This window comes from Macaca nemestrina, chromosome 11 (assembly GCF_043159975.1).
Source record: "Macaca nemestrina isolate mMacNem1 chromosome 11, mMacNem.hap1, whole genome shotgun sequence".
Lineage (NCBI taxonomy): Eukaryota > Metazoa > Chordata > Mammalia > Primates > Cercopithecidae > Macaca > Macaca nemestrina.
The window spans coordinates 139,359,760-139,386,846 of NC_092135.1; the positions used below are offsets into that span (position 1 = coordinate 139,359,760).

Below are 27,087 nucleotides of genomic sequence, written 5' to 3' on the forward strand. Positions count from 1 at the left end.
AACCCAGGAGGCGGAGCTTGCAGTGAGCCGAGATTGCGCCACTGCACTCCAGCCTGGATGACAGAGCGAGACTCTGTCTCAAAAAGGAAAAAAAATAGCTGGCCATGGTGACATGTGCCTGTGGTCCCAGCTACTGGGGTGGTGGAGGCAGGAGGACTGCCTAAGCCCAGGAGGTTGAGGCTCTGGTGAGCCGTGATCACGCCATGGCACTTCAGCGTATGTGGCAGGCTGAGACCCTGTGTTAAAACAAAACAAAACAAAAAAATAGTGCTGACAACTCGAAAGCCATATGGAAAAAGGTGAAACTTCACCAGTGCCTCAACCCTATTTGCAATAAATTCCAAATAGATCAGAAACTGAAATGTAAGAACACATTTACAAGCAGCAGAAGAAAATATAAACTTTCTTAGGACCTGATAGTGAAAAAACTTTCCTAACAATGACTCAAGATAATAAAAAATGCAAGTGGTCCTCATATATTGAAAAGGTGCTCAATCTTGCTCATCAGAAAAATGCAAATTAAAAGTATATTTGGTTGCCTCTCTCAGTGGCTAAAACCCAAGAATGTGATGAGCCTGGCTCCTGCATAGTGCTGATGAGACTGCAAAACACTAACTCCTAAGGAAGGAAATTTAGCATCAGATGGCCCAATTCCATATGCAGCCACCCTCTGACCCAGCCATCTCACTTCTAGGAATATATCCCAAGATACACTGGGTAAAATAGGAAATAGCATAGGCACACGATTTTTACTGTAAAATAATTTGTAACAGCTAAAGTCTGGAAACTACCCAAATGCCCATCAGTAGGAGAGCCTGGGTAAATTACAGTATGCCCACAGAGTATTACACTTCTGAATAAAGAAATGAGAAAAATCACTACTTACTGATATGCAGACACCTCCAAACAATAATAAAAGAAAAAAAGCAAGGATAGAACAGGGCGTATGGCAAGCTGTATTTTGCTTCTGTTCTCAAATAACAAACAACAAAGCATAAACCAGGACCAGGAATGGCCGCCTACAGAGGCGGGGAGGGAGCAGGGTGAAGGTAACAGGCTAGGGAAATTTCTCTAATTTATATAAATAAAGTATATAAATAAATATACTTTATTATATAACGTTGACTTTGCAAGCATATAAATGTTGAAATACTTTTTAAAAATTGACAATAGGCCAGGCGCGGTGGCTCAAGCCTGTAATCCCAGCACTTTGGGAGGCCGAGATGGGCGGATCACGAGGTCAGGAGATCGAGAGACGATCCCGGCTAACACGGTGAAACCCCGTCTCTACTAAAAAATACAAAAAAATAGCCGGGCGAGGTGGCGGGCGCCTGTAGTCCCAGCTACTCGGGAGGCTGAGGCAGGAGAATGGCGTAAACCCGGGAGGCGGAGCTTGCAGTGAGCTGAGATCCGGCCACTGCACTCCAGCCTGGGTGACAGAGCAAGACTCCGTCTCAAAAAAAAAAAAAAAAAAAAATTGACAATAAATGGAAACAAATGTATCTAACTATATCAAGATGACAGGAAAACTCAGAAAAAAAGAATTACTTCAAGTCATTTTGAACTCATGATTTTCCTTTTTTGAGATAGGCTCTCACTCTGTCACCTAGGCTGGGTTGCGGTGGTGCACACACCGCTCACAGAAGCCTCCACCTCCCAGGCTCAAACAATCCTTTCTCCTCAGACTTCTAAGTAGCTGGGATTACAGGTGAGCGCCACCACACCCAGCTATTTTTTGTAGAGATGGGGTCTGGCCACGTTGCCCAGGCTGGTCTCAAATTCCTGGGCTCATGCAATCTGCTCACCTTGGCCTCCCGAAGTGCTAGGATTACAGGTGTGAGACCCACCGCCTGATTTGCCTTTCTTAAAAGCACAATTTTCCTAGCTCTGTCTTCTGAAAAAGCCTAGAAGCTCTTGACAACCTAGTCGCCATGTCCAGCTATGGAGACTGGAGTCTCCAATTGCAATTTCCTACTCAAAAGGTTCAGAGTTCATAGAGAAATAGCTGACTCAAGGTCTGTGGAAGGAAATATGTAAGATTAGCCTAAGGCATCTTTCTGTGTTAGAAATTAAGAAGTTATTTATTTATTTATTTTTGAGGCAGAGTCTTGCTCAGTCGCCCAGGCTGGAGTGCAGTGGCGCGATCTCAGCTCAGTGCAACCTCTGCCTCCCGGGTTCAAGTGATTCTCCTGCCTCAGTCTCCTGAGTAGCTGGGATTACAGGCGTGCACCACCATGCCTGGCTAATTTTTTTTTTGTATTTTTAGTAGAGATGGGGTTTCGCCATATTGGCCAGGCTGGTCTCAAACTCCTGACCTGAGGTGATCTGCCCGCCTTGGCCTCCCGAAGTGCTGGGGATTATAGGCATGAGCCACCACGCCTGGCCAGAAGTTATTGATATTAATGGGTCATGACAGAAAGCTGCAGAGAACAAAACTGAAAGGAGGGGACCCACTGGCCAAAGATGGAGCATCTCCAGCATGAAGAATGACGGACAATGCCTGAGTTCATAATGACACTAAAAGAGTCACTGATCAACACTGAAGTCGCTGGAGTGCCAAAGAATCAATTATTTATCTGGCACTTCCCACTCAACTGCTGATAAAGAAAAATTCTTCTTTACAAGAATTATCAACTAATGTATGAGCAGGGAGAGAATTAGAAAAGCATAATTTGCAACCCTTAACGAATCTGGGCAGCAACCACCAACTGATAGTAAAAACGATTACACAAACCACTGATAGGGAACTTTACAAGGGAAGACCCAGACCTAAGCCTACTGATCAATCTCAAAATCAGTACAAGCAGAACAACCAGCAATCACAGCACGGACTGAGCACCACCTACAGGGTCTTCTTGCCAAACAAGCTGACTGCGGAAGTAACCAAGCCCCTAGAGATCTAATACCAGTTCACCAAAAATAATCAGTGACTAGCAGAACAAACCAAACACCCACAGTCCCCAATAATCAATGGCATTAAAAAAAGGGAGGACTGGCTGGGCATGGTGGCTCATGTCTGTAATTCCAACACTTTGGGAGGCTGAAGTGGGTGGATCATTTGAGCCTAGGAGTTCAAGACCAGCCTGGGCAACATGGTGAAAACTCGTACCTGCCCAAAAAAAAAAAAAAAAAGCCAGGCCTGATGGTGCATGCCTGCAGTCTCAACTACTTGAAGGGCTGAGTCAGGAGGATCACTTGAGCCCAGGAGGTCAAGGCTGCCGTGAGCTGTGTCTGCACCACCGCACTCCAGCCTGGGCAACAAAATGAGATCCTGTCTCAAAAAAAAAAAGAGGGGGGGTAGGAGGGACTGTTACAGTGTTAAGCACTGTTAAAGAATGAGAAGAGACCTAGGACTCTATAATCAACTGCAACACTGGGACCTTGTATGGACAATGACTTGAACAGACCAACTGGAAGAAACATCTTTGAGATGATGAGGAAAGTCCAACACAGACTGGGTTAAACACAGGTATAATATTAAGAAACCACTATCAATATGACTACATGAGTTAAGAGCAGAATGACTACACATATGTATACATAAAAACGGGTCTCCCTGAAGTAAGGCACAATAATGTATCTGGGATTTGTTTTAAGATAATCGAGGAGCAGGAGAGAGTGTCAAGGGTGAATGTCTTCATTCTGATCCATATATTCAGTGAAGTGGCCCTTTCCCCTGCAGTGTTCATTACAAAACAGAGGCTCAAATATCCACTGACTGGCAGACACCAGCAAAACTTTCAGAGCCTATTATGCACTGGCCACAATGCTGGGCAATTACAAGCAACACTTTCACCTTCCTAACACTTAACACTCCATGAAGCCAGCTGGGGTTGGGGACTGTCGCGATGCCCCCATGTGATTAAGTGGCACAGCTGGACCTGCATCAGGCAGCACTCCCCTGCCTCGCCTCCTGGCTACGCCCTGCGCTCCTACCCCGCGGCCCCTCTCCCATCAGATCCCCACCGTCCAACCACCGTGCTCCAGATCCAGCTCCCACAAGATCAAGGAGACTCAGTAGCAGATGGGAAGAACCCCCATTCCTAAATAAGCCTATGCAGTACAACAGCAGTCATGCAACATTTTAATAAGATAGTTTACATTTTTCTTGGTCTTTAAGAGCTGCCAGTTAGGGAGAAATGCATCAGAGATTTGCTTATTACAAATGTTCTTCAATAAAGTCCAAGTACTAGGAAAGTGGCTTAAAATATAATTTGAACTTGTAATCTCCTAAATCTGGGGCCTATTAACATGTAGTCAATGAACACACCAGCAAAGCAATGGGGACCACCATCTTCACCACTCAGCAAGCCCAGTTTCTTTTAAGTGTCTCAAACTCTGGGACAAGCTTCTAATTTTCAATTTGGCCAGATGTGGTGGTGTGCCTGTAATCCCAGCTAACTGGGAGGTTAGGAGGGGGACTGCCTGAGCCCAGGAGCTCAAGGCCACAGTGTACTGTAACCACACCTGTGAAGTGCCACTGCACAAGAGCCTGGACAACAAAGTGAGACTTTGTCTCTTAAAACAAAAAAAATTATTATTACTTTCAAGTTCATTCACTCAAAGAGCAAAAATGGTAAGTGTCCCAGTTCTATTATTAGTTTAGTGAGTCTTTTCCACTAAAAATGCCAGAGGACTCTGAATGTTGCTGTCCCACCTCCGAAAGATTGAACTGTCCCACTGGCAGAAGGGTCCAGTGAAGTTCTAGCCTGCATCAGGAGTAATGGAATGGGTACACAGTCACTGGGGAGAAGTAGGCCTCAGGCTACCCACCTGAGTCTGCAGTCTAGCAACAATGTCCTTCCGAGCTTTCATGACAGCATCCAGCTTTCCTGACACCATGATGGAGAGGCCTTGGTCTTTGGCCAAAGACAGCTCCAAGTGAGCACCGGTTCTCTGCATGATCTCAAGGCAGATTTTTGCTTGTTCACCTTCTCCAAATTGGTTCATATCCTTATATTTTCTCTCCTCCAGGGGTACATGGAACACCTGTTCAAAAAAGATCAAAAAAGGGAAGGTTAAGAGATTAAAAGAAAGCCAACAGACAGGGAGTAAAGAACATGTGTTCATCACCATCCACTCACAAAGTAGCCCCACCCTGCCCACAGGCACTGCTCGAAGCCCTGGGATAAAGCAGCTGAAAGACACGGAGAAAGTGCCAAGGTCAAGAGGCTGGCATCCTAAGGAGGAGAGAACTACATTGGCAGCACAAATGGTGAGGCAGCTAGCAAGTGCTGTGATGAAATCAACAGGGGGAAGAGAGTTTGAGAGAAAGTGGGAGGTGGAGCCTGGGGACGGCCAGGAAACACCTTCCTGAAGCACGAGGCAGCTATCCATGCTAAGAGGTGAGGGAACTACGGGTATACAGGCAGGAAAGCCGAGGAGGTAGATGGGGCACCTGATGAGCACACCAGAGGGGCACAGTTCAGAGGATCACCCATCCCACCCGGAGTAAAAGTCAACACAGGGTTTCAGCAGGAGGCATATTCTGCTTGATGGCGCAGGGTCCCTCCCGTTGCTTTATGGAGAAGAACTGAGGAGGGACAACGTAGAAGCAAGGGGATCAACTACCCTGGTTTGAGACCACAGTCACCAAGTAGACTGCGGTACATTTAACAAAACCACTAACAAGATAGCAGACAGGTGAGAATGGAAGGACTGGGATGCAGCTGTTTATGAGCCTAATTTCAGGGACAACACTGGCAGAGAGATGATAATTTTCCACCATGACCAGAAGATATGAGTTTATATAAAAGTTTTGAAACTCACCAACATCTCAAATTCAGGTAGCAGAGAGAAGGGCTAGTGAAGCCAACGAAAACCAGGAAACTGGTTAACTGCTTCAAGAAAGTGGGACGATGAATAGAGAACAGAAAACAGGACCCATTCATCTGACAAACACTGCCTGCAAACAACCACGTGCCAGTCCTGCTGAGTGCTAGTATCCAGGGTGGACAAGAGACAAGTGGTCGACAGAAACATCTCTGGGATGGGGGATGATTTAACGTGAAGGCCTTCTCCCTTTAGCTACTCAAAGCATTCTCAATCTTGCATGTTCAGAAACGCTATGCTTGGAAGGATAGGTTAAGAAAGAACAGCAATGAATTTTTAAAAATTTTAAAAATTGGCTGGGCGCGGTGGCTCATGCCTGTAATCTCAGCACTTTGGGAGGCCAAAGAGGGCGGATCACGAGGTCAGGAGATCAAGACCACCCTGGTTAACATGGTGAAACCCTGTCTCTACTAAAAATACAAAAATTAGCCGGGTGTGGTGGCGGGCGCCTGGGGTCCCAGCTACTTGGGAGGTTGAGGCAGGAGAATGGCGTGAACCTGGGAGGCGGAGCTTGCAGTGAGCCGAGATCGTGCCACTGCACTCCAGCCTGCGTGACAGAGCGAGACTCTGCCTCAAAAACAAAACAAAACAAAAAAATTAAAACATTTACATGGACATGTTGCATGATAAAATTTTTAAAGGAAAGAAAGAATGGTGTTTCTACCTGAGTGATGACAGAAGCCTTGATGGGCCGGATCTTGTTTCCCCAGGCTCCAGCGGGTTCCTGGGCACTTTCCAGGCAAGCAGCTTTCTCAGGAAGTGGAGGGAAGGCATCCTTGTAGGTTGGAGGGTCACTCTCCTCTTCTGAATTTAGAGTGGCAACTGGGCCAGCCAACACAGATTAAGGGGAAGCACTACTTTTAGCATTACATGAAAAACACTTTTAAGGGTTTTAGTGCTTAAAAACAGACCAACAAACAAGAAACACCAAATGCTCCAGGGACAACTCCCCCCACCCCTCTTCTAATTCATAGTGAAAAGGCCCCAGGAGGTTACCAGGCCCAGCACCCTGAGTGTGAGAGCTCGAGGAGGTCAGAGACTTCCAGTCTCTGACAGTGAACCTACCCCCAATCCACAAGGCCTCCCCAGTAAACATCAGCTCAGACACAGTGAGCCCCACTCCCCTAACGGGGTGAGCCCCGTGAAAGCAAGCCTTGCTACGTCAATTTTTAAGTCCTCTAGAGTCTAATAACATACTTTAAAAAATCACAACTACGACAATGCCAGACACAAAGCAGACCCTTACATTTGCAAAACAATGGTCCTCCTACCCAGCACCACCTGTGAGAATTGCCTTTGAAGCAAACTCTGATTTTCCACTGTAACATACAAGGTTAAAAATGATTGCCGGGGAGGCCGGGCACGGTGGCTCACACCTGTAATCCCAGCACTTTGGGAGGCTGAGGTGGGCAGATCACCTGAGGTCAGGAGTTCGAGATCAGCCTGACCAACATGGAGAAACCCTGTCTCTACTAATAATACAAATTAGCCGGGCATGGTGGCACATGCGTGTAATCCCAGCTACTCAGGAGGCTGAGGCAGCAGAATCGCTTGAACCAGGGAGGCAGAGGTTGCAGTGAGCCTAGATTGCACCATTGCACTCCAGCCTGGACAACAAGAGCAAAACTCTGTCTCAAAGAAAAAAAAAGAAAAGAAAAAAGGCTGCTGTGGGAATTGTCGCCACTGATCTCCCCCTGCCCTGCCCAAGGCAGAGGACAGCAAGGCTTGTGGAAATCAGGTTCCCTGATTATCACTTCCATCTTCCATAGTGCCCTATTTGTTCATGTTTTTGTGCCATTGGCCACTATCTCCATGAAATCAAGGGTGTGACTGTTTTGGATAACCCCCAATCCCCAGGGCTGAGCACCGTGTCTTGGCAATACCAAGGCCCAATGAAATACACCATGAATGGATGTGACAGAGGACAGGGGGATGACCTCTGGAATCAGACGGGCTCATGCCCGAGTCCAGGCCCATCAACTTCCAAGCTGTACGCTCCTACCCGACAGTGCTGACACGACAGGTGGGTGCATTCTCTCAGTGCTGTCTTCCCTCTCTAGAAAGGGAAACACAGACTTCACAGGGAAGCCAGCTCCAGTAGGAAGATCCCAAGCCCCCAGAACAAAGCAGCTCTGGGGTTCCAACACCCAACACAGCAGCCACTAGAAATGAGCTTGTGAAATGTGGCTAGTGTGATTAAGGAAAAGTGAATTTTATATTTTAATTAATTTTAATAACTAATACTCAATTTAGTTACTGGAAAACTTTTAAGTGTGTTTGGAACAACCTGCTCTTTCAAATGAAGCAGAACAATCTGCTCTTTCAAATGAAGATTTTATAACATCTAAACACAGATCAAGGATTTTGGATGAAAATTTGGCATTCAAATGGAAGGAAATGTCCCGCCGTTGTAAATACACATCAGACTTTGAAGAGAAATAATCTCAAATATCAATGGATTTTCCTTTTTTTTTTTTTTAATTAGATATGCTGAAATGACAATGTATTAGACATATTGGGGTAAAATATCAAAATTAATTTCACCTGTTCCCTTTTAATAAGTACTAGAGAATCCTAAAAATTGTACACATGGCTTGTAGTCTATTCTACTGTACAGTGCTGCTCTTAATCCCAGCCAGTGGCGTTCGAGAACTCTGAGGCCAGGGTCCAGCCTTCGTGCTCAAGGCAGTTAGCTTAACCACTGCTCTGGGATGCTTCACAGCCCAGATTTTAGTTCACTGCAATTAGGAAAAGCAGTTGTGAAAAGAACCGCATTAATTACCAACGGTCAAATTCGCTGGTTTTCCAGAAAGCTGTCCACATTCTAAATCTCACTGTGTCTGATTCATTTCCTCATGCCTGGCCAGCTGCTCCTGCACACACGGCAATGCAAAAACAGTGCACCAGCTGGTGGTCCTCCCTGCCCTACAATCACAGGGCCAAAAGGTACTTCTAGAAAGGGCATGGGATTTGGTGAAGGCTTTAGAGGGAGCAATGCCTTAGACATTGCCAGGAAGAGCACATAAAAGGGCTGTCACCTTTGATTTGTTGCGGAACCAGCCCACTTCGGTGTTCAGCAAAACTCTCTTGGGTCAAAACTGCAACGGAACTCATGGTTGGTCTCACACCTACACACAATCCGGGAAAACCACTAAAGCAAAGAAGAATAAATCAGAAGTCAAAGTACAGCCCTCAATTATCTATGAGATTGTTAACTTAAGAGTTTTAGCAAACGTTTTATTCTCTTTTTTACCAGCAAACTATACCTTTTTATTCTCTTTTTTACCAGCAAACTATACCTTTTTATTTTCCTCACAACCTCTGATGTAAGCTGATATCCAAACTCTCACCAAGTGACAAAAAGGGGGGAAAAATCCAAGTAAAGGAGGTCCTAGAACAGAGGTGGCCAATCTTTTGTCTTCCCTGGGCCACAATGCAAGAATTATCTTGGGTCACACATAAAATTAACTAATGATAGTTAATAAACTAAAAAAAAAAAAAAAAAAAAAAAAAAAACACTCATGTTTTAAGAAAGTTGAAGAAATATAGCTGGTTAACTGTTCTCTCAAAAGTTGCCTGTAATGGAGGAGCTCATTCTCCACTTAAGGGCAGTCTGCACCCATTTCTCCACCCCAGGAGCCACAGAGACACAGTCTGCACCACCCCTAACTGCAGGGGTGGGGGGACCATGGAACCTTCCACCTGCCTGGCCCAGGCTCCAGGCACCGGTCAACGGCAGGATCACTCTCCTAACAGCGACCCTGGTTACTCTGTTGGTTTGCTCGCTGCACCTCTTCATGCTTACAAAACGCATCATGACAGTTGCTACAAGAAGTCAGCCAGTCTCTCTCTGTGAGGTGCATCCAGGCCCCAAACTAAACCACCCCCAAATCTCGACTTAACCAGGTGGTTGTCAGTGGTAGCTGCATGACAGGAAAAAGCAGCCTCAGTGCTTTGTAGCAACAGTAACAGACCCACAAATTGGGCTAAATGCCCTTGATCCACACTGACTGGTTATTCTCCTCCATTCTGTTTCCCAGGTGTGGGGCAGCACTCGCACAGCACTCACGCAGCAGAGGGAACCTGGCCCAAGGGCACACAGTTTCTCAGATTAACACAGCCACATTGCTCAGCAGGATACGGGCTCTGAAAGCCACAGCTCCCTTATTTGAAAACTGGGGTACATTCAGCATTCTGAGGTAGGAGTGTTAGCTTCCTCTCCGTCCCTCTCCCCAGTGTCAGGTGAGCTCCCAACTACTACAGTGAGTAAGAACCCATTTTCTTTACACAACTACGCATCACTTACTGGCACAACAAGGCCAAGTAATAAGGAGCGAATTTTGCATAATTTTTATAACATAATTAAGACCTCTCCCCAAGTTCAAGAAAAGGCCTGCAATCCTAAAGAGAAGCAAGACCCCAATTCAGATAATACTGAATAAACATAATTCACATTTAAGAAATAAAAGATTAAAAACAGATGGAAGCCAGATGACACATCTAAGGGGCACATGTCTATAGATGGTTCCTGCTGGGAGGTGAAGCTATGGAGACATCTCTGACGAACCATGAGAAACTTGAAGGTGCAATATAAAGAAAGAAGGTACACACAGGACTAAGAAAATACGCATCCCTGTGCTCCCAGGTCCCACACACAGCCCAGGGGCAGGAAGTCTTCAGACAGGGTCACACTTACCAGCAAAACGGTCGGTAGCCAGAAAGTCCGTCCTGAGGCCGCCTCTGTCAGCCTGCCAGCTTTTGCTGGTATGGGATAGGAAGTGGGAGAGAAGAGAGAGGAAACCAGAGAAAAGTTACTTATCTACATTTTACAACCCAGATCTTTTTACCTCCCAATCAGAAAAGGTCAAGATATTACTTATGTTTTGGTTACACCAATATTCAGGCAAGTTTCTCAGAAGAAAAAAAACCATTAGCTTGAAACAAAACATATTACAATAAAACCTGAACCAGCTCCACCTTGCAGAGGACAACTATTCCAGGGACCCGAGGGAGTGATCCTCTAAGTGCCAAACTTCTAAACTTAACCATTTTCAAGTAAAATCCTCACAAAACCATTGGTGTTCTCCTGCATGGTTGCATCACCTTTCCTGTACCCAACACAACCCCTAGACGGCTGAAGCAGAAGGGTTGTTGTGCTGGGCTCTGACCTATAACACAATGCGGACCTCAGGGGCTCTACAGCGCTTATGGTGACCAAGAGCTACTGTCTTCAAGAATTCTCTGTATATTTTGCAGTTACTTTGTTCTTCTTGCTGTTATCCTGTAAAAGTCCTTCAGTCCTTTCTAATCCACTGGGGATTTAGAAACCAGGTCATAAAATCGCAGGATTGAAAGGAACCTTCAAAGGCTGTCTGGGGAGGACCAAGAACTCTGTGAAGTAGGAGGGTGAGTCACCTCGCCTTAGGGGACTCTGGAGAGGGGAGGAGGGCGACCACATGTGCTCCTCAACCACGAAAAGGTGGAACTGCGGACAGGAGTGAGGCATGTGTCTAAAATGGGAAAAGCAATGACAGTAACAGGAACGCCCCACTCAACTGGTGAATACTACTAACACCCTGAAAACAATCCTGCCCATGAGACACATGGGTCCAGAGTGGAGAAGGCGGTTCATGGCAACGGGGGTGCATCCAGTAGACTGGATTAAAAGGGTCTCGCCCTTCCAGCAGAGGATGTGGACTGGTGGTATTTCCGGATTCTAATCTTGGTCATGAGTTTTTTAAAAACTCTAAATACAGGGCTTGAGTCACACAGGGAACCTGTCACAAACCAGAGACACTATGGGGCCCCAGATGCACCAGACACACAGATGTACCCCAAGACTGAAGGGGAAAGGTAGGACAAACTGATCAAGAGTATTCCATTTAAAAGCATCACCAAAAAATTCTAGTTTGCAAGTTTTAAAGATTAAAGTAAGAAAATGTCTCCAAAGTGTCACAGTAGCACATTCACAACTTGGCAAGCGCTCCTTGAGATTCCAAGTGTCTGGCCAGTCTGGGAGCAAAATGGGGCAGGGCACTCTAGGCTAAGGTGCCCCAACAGGTATCCAATGACACTTGCCTCTGGTCTCCTGCATCCACCCTCCGCCCTCCCACTCTTGCTTGCTGACTATCCACCTGGCATGGTCTCTCACTCAAGGTTGTCCCGGGCTCCAATGTCACTTCTTAAATCCAGACACCCACCCCCTTATCAAGCCAGGTTCTGGGCAAGTCTCCAGTGCCCAGTGACAGCCACATTACAAGTCTGCAAAATGCAGTTCCGTCCATGTCAGCTCACACCGACTCTCCAGCACAGAGCTGTGATGAGCCAATCCCCACTGTGTACCTAGTGTCAGTCTCTTCTGAGACCACTCACACACCCTTCAGAAGCCAAGTCCAGCCAGACCCTATACTGAAAGGAGTCTCAACAGAAGGGAACCTACTCCTGTGTCTGAGGGAGACCCTGGAGCAAAGCCTCTCATGTTCCTCAGGCGAGCAGAGACTCTCAGGCAGCCAGGTAAGGCAGAAGGCAGACCTCCAGAAAACTCCAGACTGGTTTGACGGGCGATACCGGGTACCTAGCCTCCAGATTCCAAATGGCAGTTTGTCAGAGCTCCTAACGAATGGTTCACAACTAGAGACACATTTAACATTTAGGGTTCTGGTATCATCTAAACAACTCAAAAACTTGTTTTTGAAAAATGCGTTCTAAGCAAGCATTTGATGACTCACATGTAAATGCAGACCCTGTCCCCACCTGAAATTCTGGGTGAGATTTTCTTAAAAGTCTGTCTCATTCTCCTTCTGTGCTCCCAATCCAGTGAGATGCAGCCCAAGGGTCCACCTGCCTCCGGTTCAACAAAGCAGCACCTAAGAAGCTGCCCCTACAGCTCCATGTCCACCCCGCACTGCTATGTCCTGCTAGCGGCTCTGCCTTCACAGACAACACCCATGAGCGTTTAATCCTGTTCCATGTGGATCTTTCAGCAACCCCAAGACAGCCGCAGGCTGAGTGTGCTCTCCACCCAGCAACTCCACTTGCTATCTGAAGGCCTAGTTACCAAAGAACAGAGGCTAAATATCTGGTATCTCAGATTCTCATTGGATCTAACAATACTGCTCAAATCAGGATTGAAAGGAACCTCAGGTATTACTCTAATCCAATTTCTTAATACCACCAGAGAAAGGAAATTCGTGGCCTTCTCAGGGCCCGGATCACCCCTGCACGGCTGTAAACGTTCCACCTCGTTATGACAAAATCTACAACTTCTTTCCCCTTTCTGGCCATGGAGAACAAGTCCACTCTCCTCCAAGGCTCCTTCTGGTAGGTGAGCCCTGTCTCCTGTCTCCTTCAGTCCCTCCCACATGGCCCCAGTCCCTTTGTGATTCTGCCTCTCTCCACTACTTTTCCCATAGGAAGCTCGGATCAATCACTGTCCAGGTCCACCAAATGCAAACTTCAAACTATCCTGAACCTGGACTTAATTTTGTTTCCCAGAGTGTAAAGGTTCACAGCAAAAAAGGTCACATCTCAGAATTTAACTTTCAGCAAACGGAACTAGAACTAAATGAAGACGGGCAGGAAGCAAGACCCCTTTCCGCCCTAATACGTGTAGAGCAAAACGTGGAGTCATGACAGAGCTGTGTGTTACGTGGGAAACCTGGTGCTTACAAGTTCAGCACAAGTTTAACAGGTTTCTGACAGCAACAGAAAAGGCTTCACATGAAGGGTTCTACTTTTTTGCTTTTAAACGAGGAAGTAATTTAGTTGATTCCCTTGTGATAAGTTTTGCCAACTACATAGTCAATGGGCAACAGTCTTCAAAAATAATGATCAGTAATACTCCAGGAAGAACTTCATTTCAGCCTCAGTTAATGAGACCCGCAAACGCTTTAAAGCACCAGACAGGACCGGGTATGGAGGGCATCAAAAAACCTCCGGCTAAAATCCAGACTTCTCTTCCAAAAGTAAAATTGCTCAAGACCACAAACCAAAGTTCAGAATGGGAAAATAAAATCCCGATCCACGCAAAGATCACAAGATCGAAATCTAGGAGAGGCCACAGGCGACTGGCGAGCAGAAGGCAGGCTCCGCACTTCTCACCAAGTTCTGGACGTCGGCACCCATCCTGCATGGAGGAACTTTCGCAGATGCCACCTCAGCACGGCCCTCCCACAGGCCACGAGGGCCCGCGGGCGGGGACAGGCTTAAAGGGACAGCAACCCCCTCGGCCTCCCAGCCTTTCATCCAAATTCGGTATTTTTCCGTAATGTATTTTTCATCCACGACCCTGGGGCATGTCCAAGTTGCACTCCAGGCCCAAGGAGAGCAGCTTTCTCCACCCCCGAACACGTAGACGGGCGCGGGCCCCGCGCGGCAGGTGAAGGTGCTGCGGGGACCCCGCCGCCCGGCCTGCGCCCAGACCCCCGCCCCGCCGCCACCTGGGGGGAAGGACCCCGCTGGCCTCCCAGGGCCCGCCACCCCGGCTGCACACGGAGCCTCCGCCGGCCGGAGCAGCCCGAGCTGGGGGAGGGGGCGCCCCCGCGGGGAGGGGGGAGGGGAGGGCCGGCCCCGCCAACGTCAGCGACCTGGGCGCAGGTCGGCCGCCCCTCCCCCGCTGTGCGGCCCCGGCCCCGGGGGCGCCCCACCGAAGCCCAGGGAGGAGGCGGGGGAGCCCAGCTTGCGGCCAAGAACGGCCCAGCGGCGCCACGGGACTTGGGAAAGTTTGTGCGCGCTCCTCCGCGCCACGGCCACGCGCAGAGGAGACTCAGAGCCGGCCCCGGGCCCGGCCCCGGCCCGGAACCGCCACGCGCGGTAGGCAGGACACCCGCGGCGGGGGCCTCAGCCTGGGGCTCGGGTGGGGGCCGCGGCACCCGGGCCCCTCCCCCTCCGCGGCCTCCACGTCGGCGGCCCCCTGAGCCCGCCCACCCCGCCGGCCCGGTCCTCCCCAGCCCCGTGCCGCGCGCTCACTCGTGGGCCCCCGCCCGCCGGTCCTGCGGCTCGCTTGCTCGCCCGCCGCGCGGGAGAAGCCGGGACGCTCCGAGGCGCGGCGCCCGGGCCCCGGCTGCTATATAGGGCGGCGGCCCAATCCCGCCTGGACACGTCAGCGCCCCGCCCGCCCCGCCGCCGGGGTCCCCGCCGCCCCGGGCCGCCCAGCACCCGGGAGGCCCACCCAACTCCAGGCGTGGTTCTGCATCCTTTTTTCGGGTGGGGAAGGTGGTGCCGAGGAGTTGGGAAATTAATCACCTCCAGAAAGCAGAGGGAGCGCGCCCCGCAAGAACTCGAGCGGAAACAACCGAAAACCAGAAAGGGAGCAGGAAAGACGGCTGCTCTGGAAGCAGATGTCACCAGTACCGCCCACCTCCCCAAAATCACAGAAGGAAAACCTCAAAGGATGCCCACCACCATCGTAAACGGATGCCCCCCCCCCCCCCCCCAGCACGAGGTCCTACAGCGCAGTGAAGCTCCCAGACGGCTCCGGACTTTCATTCCCTCATTCCCACGTGTCTGTTCCTTATGTCCCTCACTTTTATAAACTATCTCCACCCGATTCCTTGCCAATCAACTTAATCTCCCCCCAAAATATAAAACCCCCTTCCTTTAAAGCGTGCATTATTTATGGCTCCATCTCTACATAGGTGCATACACGCAAAAGAACTGGTGTGTGGCCTCTGAGCCCACGGTGGACACGGAGGACTGGGCGGAACGGAATCCCTACTCTCAGGGGGTCTCCACCCTCCGGGAAGGACTTGTCACTTCTGCATCCATTGTGTTTACTAAGTGATAACTGCCACTGTTTCTTGTAAAAGGTTTAAGGGGAGTGGAGCAATCTGTAGAGATGTCAGTCTGAACCTCTGGAGCAAAGTCACAGGTGAGCAGAATGCTGCACAGGGCACAGGATCAGCTACAGGTATCTGGGGACAAGACCGTCCCACACAGGGCAAGAGGCAGCGGCACACCCAGCCTTACCCAGGGAATGGGGTCAGGTCAACACAGCCTGCAGCCGGGGCATGGGTGCTATTGAGAATGGTGGGAGCTGGGTGGGGGCTGTCAGCAGCAGAAGGCAAGATCAGACGTGTTGTTTTCGTGGAACACTGACACTGAGTGGAGAGTGGCAGGGGAGGGGAGGGGAGGGGAGGGGAGGGGAGGGGAGGCCTACTATAGTTCAGTCTGAAGATGACAATGGCTTGTATATGTTGGGCATAGTGGATGAAATACATGGCCAGATTTGGTATATATTCGGAAAGTAGCACCAAGAGATTCCTTATTAACCAGATGAGGGTGTGAAAGAAGTTAAGAAAGGCACAGGTTCTTGGCCTGAGCGACTGGGAAGAGCTGCCCTCACGTAGGTGGGGAAAATTCAAGGAAGACTGGATGGATAAGGGGGTGTGATGCCCTGACTGGGCAGGTGGGGATGTCCAGCAGGCAACTGTATGTGCAAGGTCAGGGGAGAAGCCCAGGAGCCAGCAGAAACACCAGTGCACTTCATGACACCACCAAGGGAAGGGAGCAGAATCACAGAAGGCAGAGAACATCTGCGGCTTGAGGCAGAGAAGGAGCCAAGGATATCATTAGCAAAGCCGTCCTCTAAGTCAGCAGCATGGAATTGGGCAGGTGGGCCTCCCTGGATGTGGAAATAAGCATTCCCTCTGTGTCATTGCTGTGGTTTGTTGGTAACCTTTCCGTGGGGATTAACCAATCAGCAACTAGTGCAAGTGTGTTTTTTGCTGCTGTTTTGTTTTTGAGGGCTCAGCACTGCAGAGGGAGATGGAGAGAGTAAGGGGTAGGGATTCAGTCCACTGTCAAGGAACTTCCAATAAAGCTAGGAAGTCAGCACAGGCACAGTACCTAGTACACAGGACACCATAAAGAGTTAGTTTTTAAAACATTGTTAGCAGAAGATACTATAAAATCAAATGTTAACTTTGTGCTAATAACCGTCCAGAATGCTTCCCTGATGCTCACAACCAGCATTTCCTCCCAGCAGGCTTAGCACATTGAAACTAATAAATTGTTCGTAGAAGCAAATTTTAGAAATTCCAAGGCTAGCAATATTCAGACCAAATGAAGTGTGAACATCTGTCTGTGACATCTGAGTTTTCATCCCTCAAAGGGAATTAGTTTGGGTCTGCTCAAGGTAGGAGGTGAGAAGAGACACCCTCCTATTCCATAAAATCATGATCCCCAAAAGGGCTACACCCTCAGCAGAAGATAGGTAGATCAAAAAAAGAAGAAGAAAAGGCCACTAGTGTCAAGGGGACTATAGGATGCTTTCTCTGACTATCCTGAGCTGGCAGGTAGAAGCATCTCTTGAGCTGTAGGGACAATGGACTGGTACTCTACAACCAACCCCATTTGTCCAGGAACCCCTAGCCCAAACTGAGATATTAAAACAGAAAGCAATCCCCCTCAGGAAAGAATAAACCTCACACCAGGCTAAAAAGGATACCCACAGATCAACCCAAATGGTAGAGAGGCTAAAAGCCCAAAGCTCAGAAGGATGGATGGATTAGAAGTAGGATTAGACTCAAGAACTTCAGGAGACAGAACTGTAAGATTGAGACTATAAAAAAGCATGAGAGACATAAAGGGGGCATTTTAGAAAAAAATCAAGAGATGGAACGAATGAAAGAGCTAAGAACCATGGAATGAAAAACTCTAACATATAACTGCAGTTCCAAAAAAAAAAAAAGAAAAAAAAATCCAAAGAACAGAGAAGAAACATTTTTTAAAATAGTTGAGAAAATTCTAAGATTTAATGATACAACATTCTTCCCTCATCCCAAAAAAGACAGAGAAGCTGTCTGGCAGGATAATTTAAACTGATCCAAATCAAAACACACTACAGTGTAACCTCAGAGCACCACAGACACGAGCAGACCTTAAAAGCAACTAGAGAGAAAAGACAGGTTACTTATAAAGAATACTGTGAGACCAAGGGCAGACCGCTTAATACATACCAGAGGATAATGGCTATATAAAAATTATGATGAAAGAAATAACTGTCAATTTGGAATTATTTAAGAATTCTTTTTCATTTAAGAATGAGAATAAAATAGACATATTCAAAGATAAAGCAATTACTACCAATAGATCCGGGCTGACAGACCTACTGAAGGACATATTTCAGCAAGAAAATGAAAGCCAAAGAGACCAGAAAGAAGGAATACTGATAAACCAGCAACCTAGACAAAGTGAAACAAGCATTGACCCTATACTGACATCAACAATAAAATTTGTAGGGAATTAAATTATAGATAGGTACATAAGCAGGATATGCAAGTACAAAATAAAATAAAAGAATTAAAATGCTTAGGCAGCAATAATATATAAGGTGGAAGGGGGATATGAAGTTGCAAGGTTTCAAGATTCTTACTATTTGGGGGAGAAGCTAGCCCTTGTTGAGAATGAATGTAAAAATTTAAAGACAATCTAGGAAAAAAAGAGAGTTTTTAACATTCAAACTAAACTCTTATTCAAATGGAAGTTATTGGCAATGTTCTAGATCTTGGATTAGGTGGTAGGTTCAGCGGTATTATGATGATGTACATTATTACTGGTGACATTATACTGTATTAATAATTATTAAAAGAGAGAAAACCAGAAAAAAGAATAGGAGGCAAGAGAAGTAAAAGAAACAATGAAAAAGCAAGGTAAAGAACAAAAGTGATGAGAGGAATGAATTCAAACCCATCAGTAATCTAAGCAAGTGTTAACAGACTAAACTGACCAACTCTAAGAGCAGCTACAAGCCATTCAACAGTCCTAAACCATACAGACATACAGGCTGAAATAAAGAGATGGAAGAAGTACTCCAAGCAAATACTAACCATATGAAAGTTGGTTATGTTATTTTCATATAACACAGACTGTAGCATAAAAGTCATTATTAAGAATAGAGAAGGTCAATAATTTAAAAATTCAGTAACTCTGATTACATGTATCTAATAACATAGCTGCAAAACATATAAAGTAAAAACTGAAGGTTACTAGGAGAAATTGATATATCCAAGGTTAAAGGGTGAGACTGACCCAACTCTCTTGGTAACACAGGTTGTGGGATTGGAAAATGTATACAGGATGCAAACAACACAATCTACTTTATTGAACATATGATTAAAAGTGACACTTTTTAAAAAAACCATAAAACCTGGCCAGGAGCTAAAAAAAAATTAAACAAATAGTAAAGATTTAAATCATAATAACATTCTCAGACCACCACTCAATTAGAACTCAACTTAAAAATTTAAAGAGTATGTAAGTTTTAAAACTTGCTTCTAAGTAACTCATGGAACAAGGAAGAAATCTGAAAACATTTAAAACTAAGCCATTAAGCAATTACACATCCCACCTTGTGGAATGAAACAAGAGTGTTGCTGAAAGTCCTGTAACTTTAAACCATCCTATCAGCGAGGAGGAAAAAATAAAATAAGCTAATCATCCACTACTGAAACTAGAAAAAAACACCAGAATAAACAAAAGAAAGGTAGAAGGAAATAAAGATAGGAAATTAATGAACTAAAAGACATATATCACAAAGGATAAACAAAACCTACATCCAAGTTTTTTAAAAGACAAGTTCAAGCTCTGGCAAAAATGATTCCTGAAAAAAGAAGAGTATAAATAGACAATATTAAGAATTAAAAGGGGGTCAAAAACTACAGCTAAAATGGAGACTTGGAAAAATCCATGTAAGAATTCTATTGAGAAGAGTAGTGTCAAAAACTCGAAAACAGATGAAATGGGCAAATTCTAGAAAAATAAGTTACCCAAACTGAGTTAGAAATATAGTTTCAATAACCAACCTTCCCCAATCTCCAAAGAAACAAATATAAAAATCACAACAAGGCTGGGCGAGGTGGCTCACGCCTGTAATCCCAGCACTTTGCAAAGGAGGCAGAGGCAGGCAGGTCACCTGAGGTTGGGAGTTCGAGACCAGCCTGACCAACGTGATGAAACCCCATCTTTACTAAAAATGCAAAATTAGTCAGGCGTGGTGGTGGGCGCCTATAATCCCAGCTACTCAGGAGGCTGAGGCAGGAGAATCGCTTGAACCTGGGAGGTGGAGGTTGCGGTGAGCCGAGATCGCGCCATTGCACTCCAGTCTGGGAAACAAGAGGGAAACTCCATCTCAAAACAACAACAACAACAACAAAAATACACAAAAAGGCGGGCCTCCAAATGCTTTTGTAAGGAAGCTTTGAGAGATTACCTCCCACACAAAGCTAGGGGGCTTGGACTTATCACAGACAAAGGAGTGGCTGAATCTCACCTAGGTACTTAAAAGCCAAAGCCTGAACCAATCTTGCAAACTGATCCAGAAATAGAAAAACAAATATATCACGATAAAGTTTAATCCAGTAATGTGGGGTGGTACAATATTAGAAAAACAGATTAAAGTAACTTGCCACATTAACAGCATGAGGGGCAAAGATAATGTGATCATTTCAAAAGATTCAAATGGGCTGGACATGGTGGCTTGTGCCTGTAATCCCAGCACTTTGGGAGGCCGAGGCAGGCAGATACCTGAGGTTAAGAGTTCGAGACCAGCCTGGCCAACATGGCGAAATCCCGTCTCTACCAAACATACAAACATTAGCCAGGCGTGGTGGCACATGCCTGTATTCCCAGCTACTTGGGAGGCTGAGGCAGGAGGATCACTTGAATCCAGGAGGTGGAGGTTGCAGTGAAACAAGATAATGCCACTGCACTCCAGCCTGGGCAACAGAGCAAGACTCCATCTCAAAAAAAAAAAAAAAAAAGATTCAAATGAAGAACTTCAACTAATTAACCCATTCCTAATAGCAACTAGGAATATAAGCCAGGGCAGTATGGGAAGAAAAAGAAAGTTATCAGAATTGAAAATGAACCCAAACTGCCAGTATTCACAGACAACATAACTGTGCTGGTAGAAAATCCAGGAGAATGTATGCACACACTATTAGAACTAATTAAAAAGTTCAGTAAGGGCCGGGCGCTGTGGCTTAAGCCTGTAATCCCAGCACTTTGGGAGGCCGAGACGGGCGGATCACGAGGTCAGGAGATCAAGACCATCCTGGCTGACACGGTGAAACCCCGTCTCTACTAAAAAATACAAAAAACTAGCCGGGCGAGGTGGCAGGCGCCTGTAGTCCCAGCTACTTGGGAGGCTGAGGCAGGAGAATGGCGTAAACCCGGGAGGCGGAGCTTGCAGTGAGCTGAGATCCGGCCACTGCACTCCAGCCTGGGCCACAGCGCGAGACTCCGTCTCAAAAAAATAATTAAAAAAAAGTTCAGTAAGTTTTCTGGAAATAAAACCAATACACACAATCACACAATCATGTTTCCAAAACATTGGCAACAAACTATTAAAGATAAATCTAAGCTGGGGGTGTGGTGACGCATGCCTGCAGTCCCAGCTACCTGGGGGGCTGAGGCACAAGAATCGCTTGAACCCAGGAGGCAGATGCTGCCACTGCACTCCAGCCTGAGCGACAGAGTGAGACTCTGTCCCCACTCCGCCCCTCTAAAAAAATTTTTACAATCTAATAAGAAAAAAATGTGATTTATAGAGCTTACAAAAACCTTTGTCAAAATACAGAAATGACCTTAATAAATGGAGACAGGCCATGGTCATCTAAAGAAAGACTTAATCATGGATAGTAATTCTCCCCTAATTAGACTAGAAATTCAATGCAAATGTAACTTAAATCCCAAAAGGTATGTGTGTGTATGGAATTTTACAACCAGATTTTATACAATTTTTAATTACACCAGATTTCTATACGCAAGTTTTATAATGTTGCATTGCAAACACTGAATTGTATAAAATATTTAGGATATTTACATATACAATCATATTTACACTAAATTTATACAAAAGATCAAGGACCAAGAACAGCCAATACAACTCTGAAGAAAACAACGTGGAGGAGGGCTTGCTCTCTCCAGTGTCAGGTTGTGCAGCAACAGTAATTCAGACTGTGGTGCTGGTGCCGGGGACAGACACAGAGAACAAGGGAGCAGCAGAGAGGGCCCAACACGGACAGCACAGACACAGACATCGCCTGCCTCAGATGTGGTCGCGTGGATCAGCACGGAGACGGATGACGCAATCAATGGCTCTGGGAAAACTGGTTATCTACAGTAGGAGAGAAAAACTAGGTCCTTATTTCACACCATTTGCAAGGCCCATTAAGGCTTAAGATGCAACTACTCCACGAGCGAACAATTCCACTTCTGGAGACGTACTTCAGGAAAAAGCTCTCCCACCTGGGCAAAAGGAAACATGTACAAAAATGCTCATCTCACTGCACTGCTAGTAATAGTCAACCAATTGTTAAGAACCTAATTGTCAATGGATAAACATGGATAAATGGAGGTATACAATGTGTGCAGCCTATTTCTCTCTTTGCTTTAACTGATCACCTGACAGGAACCCACTGAAGTGGAGCCATGCTGAAGGGGTCAGGAGGAGCAGCGGACCAGGGGTCATCTCCAAGGCTGTGGAAGCAGAGATGTGGAGGATGGGCGCCCACCACCTGCTCAGCAGCAGAGCAGTCTTATAGGAAGTTACTAGCATCACGGGATGGGAGCTAAGTTTAGCACAATTTGCACTCACTCCCATACTGAGTGTGGTGGTCAAAGTCAGGTCAAAGAAATGTTTCCATCCCATCTGATACCTGAAATTTTAAAATTATACGTGGCTCATATTACATTTTTATTAGCACAAACTAGTTTTATGATTAAGCTTATTTATACTCAGTTTAACTTGACTTGTAGCATATCCTAATAAGGAAGAACTTTTCTTTGGCTCACATGTATTTACTACTGATATATTACAGTATATATTATTACATTAAACTCCCAGCCCTAAAATAAAGTCTCATGAAAGTTCAGATGAGACAGAAACGAAGAGCTGCAGTCCAGGGTTTCCTGTAAATTTGCCTTGTTCTTTCTCCACTAACTAATTCTGTCAGTTTCACTACTTCTCAGGAAGTAACAGAAAAGGTAACTCAGTATATTCTCCAATGACACTGTTCTCTGGCTTATTTCTTTGATTCATGTGTTTCTTCTAGGTAAGGTGAAAATACATAACTTGTGTTTTATCCGAGTTATTATAGGCACCCATAACGAGAACAAATTGTATGAAGAACACCAAACTTGTTGCCAGGATACCTGCTTTCAGAATCCTGCTCAGATATAATTTGGGTCACCTTGGCTAGTTGTTTAAGCTGTCAACTTTTACAATTCACATTTGTAAGTTTTTGGGGCCTTTACTGCAAGTTATTAAAAAGATCAAGGAAAATGGTATGTAAAAGAACCTGCCCTTTAGTAGGTGTCTCACTGTTTGGGAATGTTCCACTAAACTCACCACCTTCCACTAAATTAGCACATTTAGTGGAGTATGCCACTACGTTAATTTTACAAATACAGAAACAATCAGCACATATTTCTACAGCTGAGTAAAGAATATTTACTTAGAGCCTAATTAAAGAACATGTGTCAGATAAATACAATTTATTTTCTTTTTATTTTTTTTCTTTTTGAGACAGTCTCTCTCTCTGTCGCCCAGGCTGGAGTGCAGTGGCGCGATCTCGGCTCACCGCAAGCTCCGCCTCCCGGGTTCACGCCATTCTCCTGCCTCAGCCTCCCGAGTAGCTGGGACTACAGGTGCCTGCCACCGCGCCCGGCTAAGTTTTTGTATTTTTAGTAGAGATGGGGTTTCACCGTGGTCTCGATCTCCTGACCTTGTGATCCGCCCACCTCGGCCTCCCAAAGTGCTGGGATTACAGGCGTAAGCCACCGCACCCGGCCAATACAATCTATTTTCTTAAGAAGATGGGGGGCCGGGCACGGTGGCTCATACCTGTAATCCCAGCACTTTGGGAGGCCGAGGTGGGCGGAGAGTTCGAGACTGACCAGCCTGACCAACATGGAGAAACCCCGTCTCTACTAAAATACAAAATTAGCCAGGTGTGGTGGCACATGCCTGTAATCCCAGCTACTCGGGAGGCGGAGGTTGCAGTGCGCCCAGATCATGCCGTTGCCCTCCAGCCTGGGCAACAAGAGTGAAACTCTCTCTCTCTAAACAAACAAACAAAAAAAGAAGATGGGGGCTAGGCACAGTGGCTCACACCTATAATTCCAGCACTTTGGGAGGCCAAGGCGGGTGGATCACTTGAGGTCAGGAGTTTGAGACCAGCCTGGCCAACATGGTGAAACCCCATCTCTACTGAAAATACAGAAGTTAGCTGGGTGTGGTGGCATATGCCTGAAATCCCATCTACTCAGGAGACTAAGGCAGGAGAATCACCTGAACCTGGGAGGCAGAGGTTGCAGTGAGCAGAGATTACGCCACTGCACTCTAGCCTAGCAACAGAGCAAGACTCTGTCTCAAAGAAAACAACAACAAAAAAACAAAAACAAAGAATGGGGCAGGGCGTGGTGGCACAGGCCTGTAATCCCAGTGCTTTGGGAGGCCGAGGTGGACAGACTGCTTGAGCCCAAGGGTTTGAGACCAGCCTGGGCCACATGGAAAAACCCTATCTCTACCAAAAAAAATTAGGCCGGACGCGGTGGCTCACGCCTGTAATTCCAGGACTTTGGGAGGCCAACGTGGGTGGATCCTCTGAGGTCAGGAGTTCGAGACCAGCCTGACCAACATGATGACACCCCGTCTCTACTAACATTACAAAATTAGCTGGGCGTGGTGGCACACGCCTGTAATCCCAGCTACTTGGGAGGCTGAGGCAGGAGAATCCCTTGAACCCAGGAGGCGGAGGTTGCAGTGAGCCAAAATTGCGCCTTTGCACTCCAGCCTGTGCAACAAGAGTGAAACTCCGCTTCAAAAATAAATAAATAAATAAATAAATAAATAAATAAATAAATAAGCCAGGCATGGTGGCACATGCCTGTAATCCCAGCTACTCAGGAGGCTGAAGTGGAAGAATTGCTTGGGCCTGGGAGGTGGGGGTTGCAATGAATTGAGATCGCGATACTGCACTCCAGCCTGGTTGACCAAGTCAGACCCTGTCTCAAAAAAATAAAAATAAAAAAGAGGACAGGACAAATGTTAGGTCCAAAATAATAAATTAATGGATTTTCACAGAAATAGACCACTCTTTTGAGCTGTGCTGGCCAACACGGACTGGCCACATGTCACTACAGTCTTCACACACGGCTAGTTTAAAACGGTATGTGCTGTGAGTCTAAAATATACATCAGATTTTGAGAATTTAGTACAAAAAATACAATGTAAAACATTTTATTATTAGTTTTAGGATGGATTACATGTAAAATGATATAATCTTACAGTGGGTGAAACAAAATTATTAAAATTAACCTCACTTGTTTATTTTTATATTTTAAGACAGATATTGGAAAATTTTAAATTATATGTGGCTCATATTTTTACTGAACAGCAGTGCTAGAGTGTCTGTAATTTCAAACCAAAGCTAAACTATAAACTGACAAGAGAGCTTTTCTCATTAGTAAACTTTATATAACAATCTTAAGGAAAAAAAATATTTTGTTAGAAGTCTTTTGTGTTTAATGAATAAATTTACATTAGGGGAAAAAGTACAAAATGCATCTTCTTCTCAATCATGAAAGCATCTCCTTGACCACAAACACAAACGTGGCACATGTGGCTCAAACATTTCTGGGGAAAAGAGGAAGATGTTACGTTTACAGTATTTACTCAAGGACTCTAATAACCCATTTTTAAAAAAATGGGCCAAAGATACAAGCAGGCCTTTCATGGAAATGCAGGAAACATGTATTCAATTTGTATTTTAAAATGCAAGCGAAAAGTACAATAAGATTCTACATTTCACCTCAGTTTGGCAAAAATAAAATCTGAAGACTCAAAAAAAGGTGTGGGAAAACAGGTGCGGCTGGAGGAATAATTGGTGTGATCTCTTTGGAGAGCGTACATATTTGATTATGTACTGAGATTTAAAATATCAATATTCTTTGATCTAACACTTCCTACTTCTAAGAATTTCTCACACATGTGCCCAAAGATAGAGGCACACTTCAGCTTACAGTGCTTCCCTTACTTGGGTTTTTTAGATACTCTGTTTCTCGTAAGTTGAAGGTTTTGGCAACTGTGCAGGTCTTTCCATGCCACTTTTCCAACAGCACATTTTGGTAATTCTAGCAATATTTCACACTTTTTCACTGTCATTGTATCTGTTATGCTGATCTGCAATCCTTGATGTTACTACTGTAATTGTTTCGGGGTGCCATGAACCACGCTCATACACGGCAGAGAACTTAATCAATCAGTGTGGTGTGTGCTCTGACTGCTCCCACTGGCCATTCGCGTCTCTCTCCCTCTCCTCGCGACTCCCAATCCCTAGACACAATATTGAAGGGAAACCAATTAATAACCCAACAATTGCTTCCAAGTGTCCAAGTGAAAGGAAGAGTCGCACATCTCTCATATTAAATCAAAAGCTAGAAATGATTAAGAAGGCATGTTAAAAGCTGAGACACGCCAAAAGCTAGGCCTCTTGCAGCAAACAGTCAAGATGTGAATGCAAAGAAAAACGGCTGAAGGAAAAGTGCTATTCCAGTGAACGCACAAATGGTAAGAAAGCGAAACAGTCTTACTGCTGATACGGAGAATGTTTGAGTGGTCTGGCTAGATTAAACTAGCCTCAACATTCCCTTAAACCAAAGCCTAATCCAGAGCAAGGCCCTAACTCTCTTTATTCCATGAAGGCTGAGGGAGGTGAGCAAGCTGCAGGAAAACATGTCTCAAGCTGGCAGAGGTTGGTTCTTGAAGCTGAAGGAAAGAACCATCTCTCTAACATAAAAGTGCGAGGTGAAGCAGCAAGTGCTGGTGTGGAAGCTGCTTGAGTTATCAAGATAGAGCTAAGGTCACTGATGAAAGTAGCTGCACTGAACAGATTTTCAGTGTAAATGAGACAGCCTTACAGTGCACGAAGATGCCATCTAAGGACTTTGATAGCTAGATGGCTTCTTTTTTTTTCTTTTTGAGACGGAGTCTCGCTCTGTCCCCCAGGCTGGAGTGCGGTGGCGCCATCTCGGCTCAGTGCAAGCTCCGCCTCCTGGATTCAAGTGATTCTCCTGCCTCAGCCTCCCGAGCAGCTGGGACTACAGGTGCCCACCACCACACCCAGCTAATTTTTTATATTTTTAGTAGAGACGGGTTTCCCCATGTTAGCCAGGATGGTCTCGATCTCCTGACCTCGTGATCCGCCCACCTCGGCCTCCCAGAGTGCTGGGATTACAGACGTGAGCCGCCGC

General features: G+C 46.0%; 1 protein-coding gene across 4 annotated transcripts in view; it reads right to left on the minus strand.

Moving 5' to 3' along the window:
- HDLB (high density lipoprotein binding protein) overlaps positions 1-27,087 on the minus strand; it is an 88,114-nt gene that overhangs the window by 28,860 nt on the left and 32,167 nt on the right. For 2 of the 4 annotated variants that reach the window (XM_011727756.2, XM_011727758.2), the window contains exons 2-5: positions 10,529-10,593; positions 8,871-8,983; positions 6,497-6,654; positions 4,774-4,989 (exon numbers count right to left, since the gene is read on the minus strand). In XM_011727756.2, coding sequence (XP_011726058.1) covers positions 4,774-4,989; positions 6,497-6,654; positions 8,871-8,946 — 450 coding nt within the window. In that variant the 5' untranslated portion in view covers positions 8,947-8,983; positions 10,529-10,593. Of the gene's footprint in view, positions 1-4,773; positions 4,990-6,496; positions 6,655-8,870; positions 8,984-10,528; positions 10,594-13,932; positions 13,983-14,799; positions 14,875-27,087 lie in introns of those variants that run through there. The other 2 variants (XM_011727757.2, XM_011727759.2) reach the window with 2 other exon arrangements.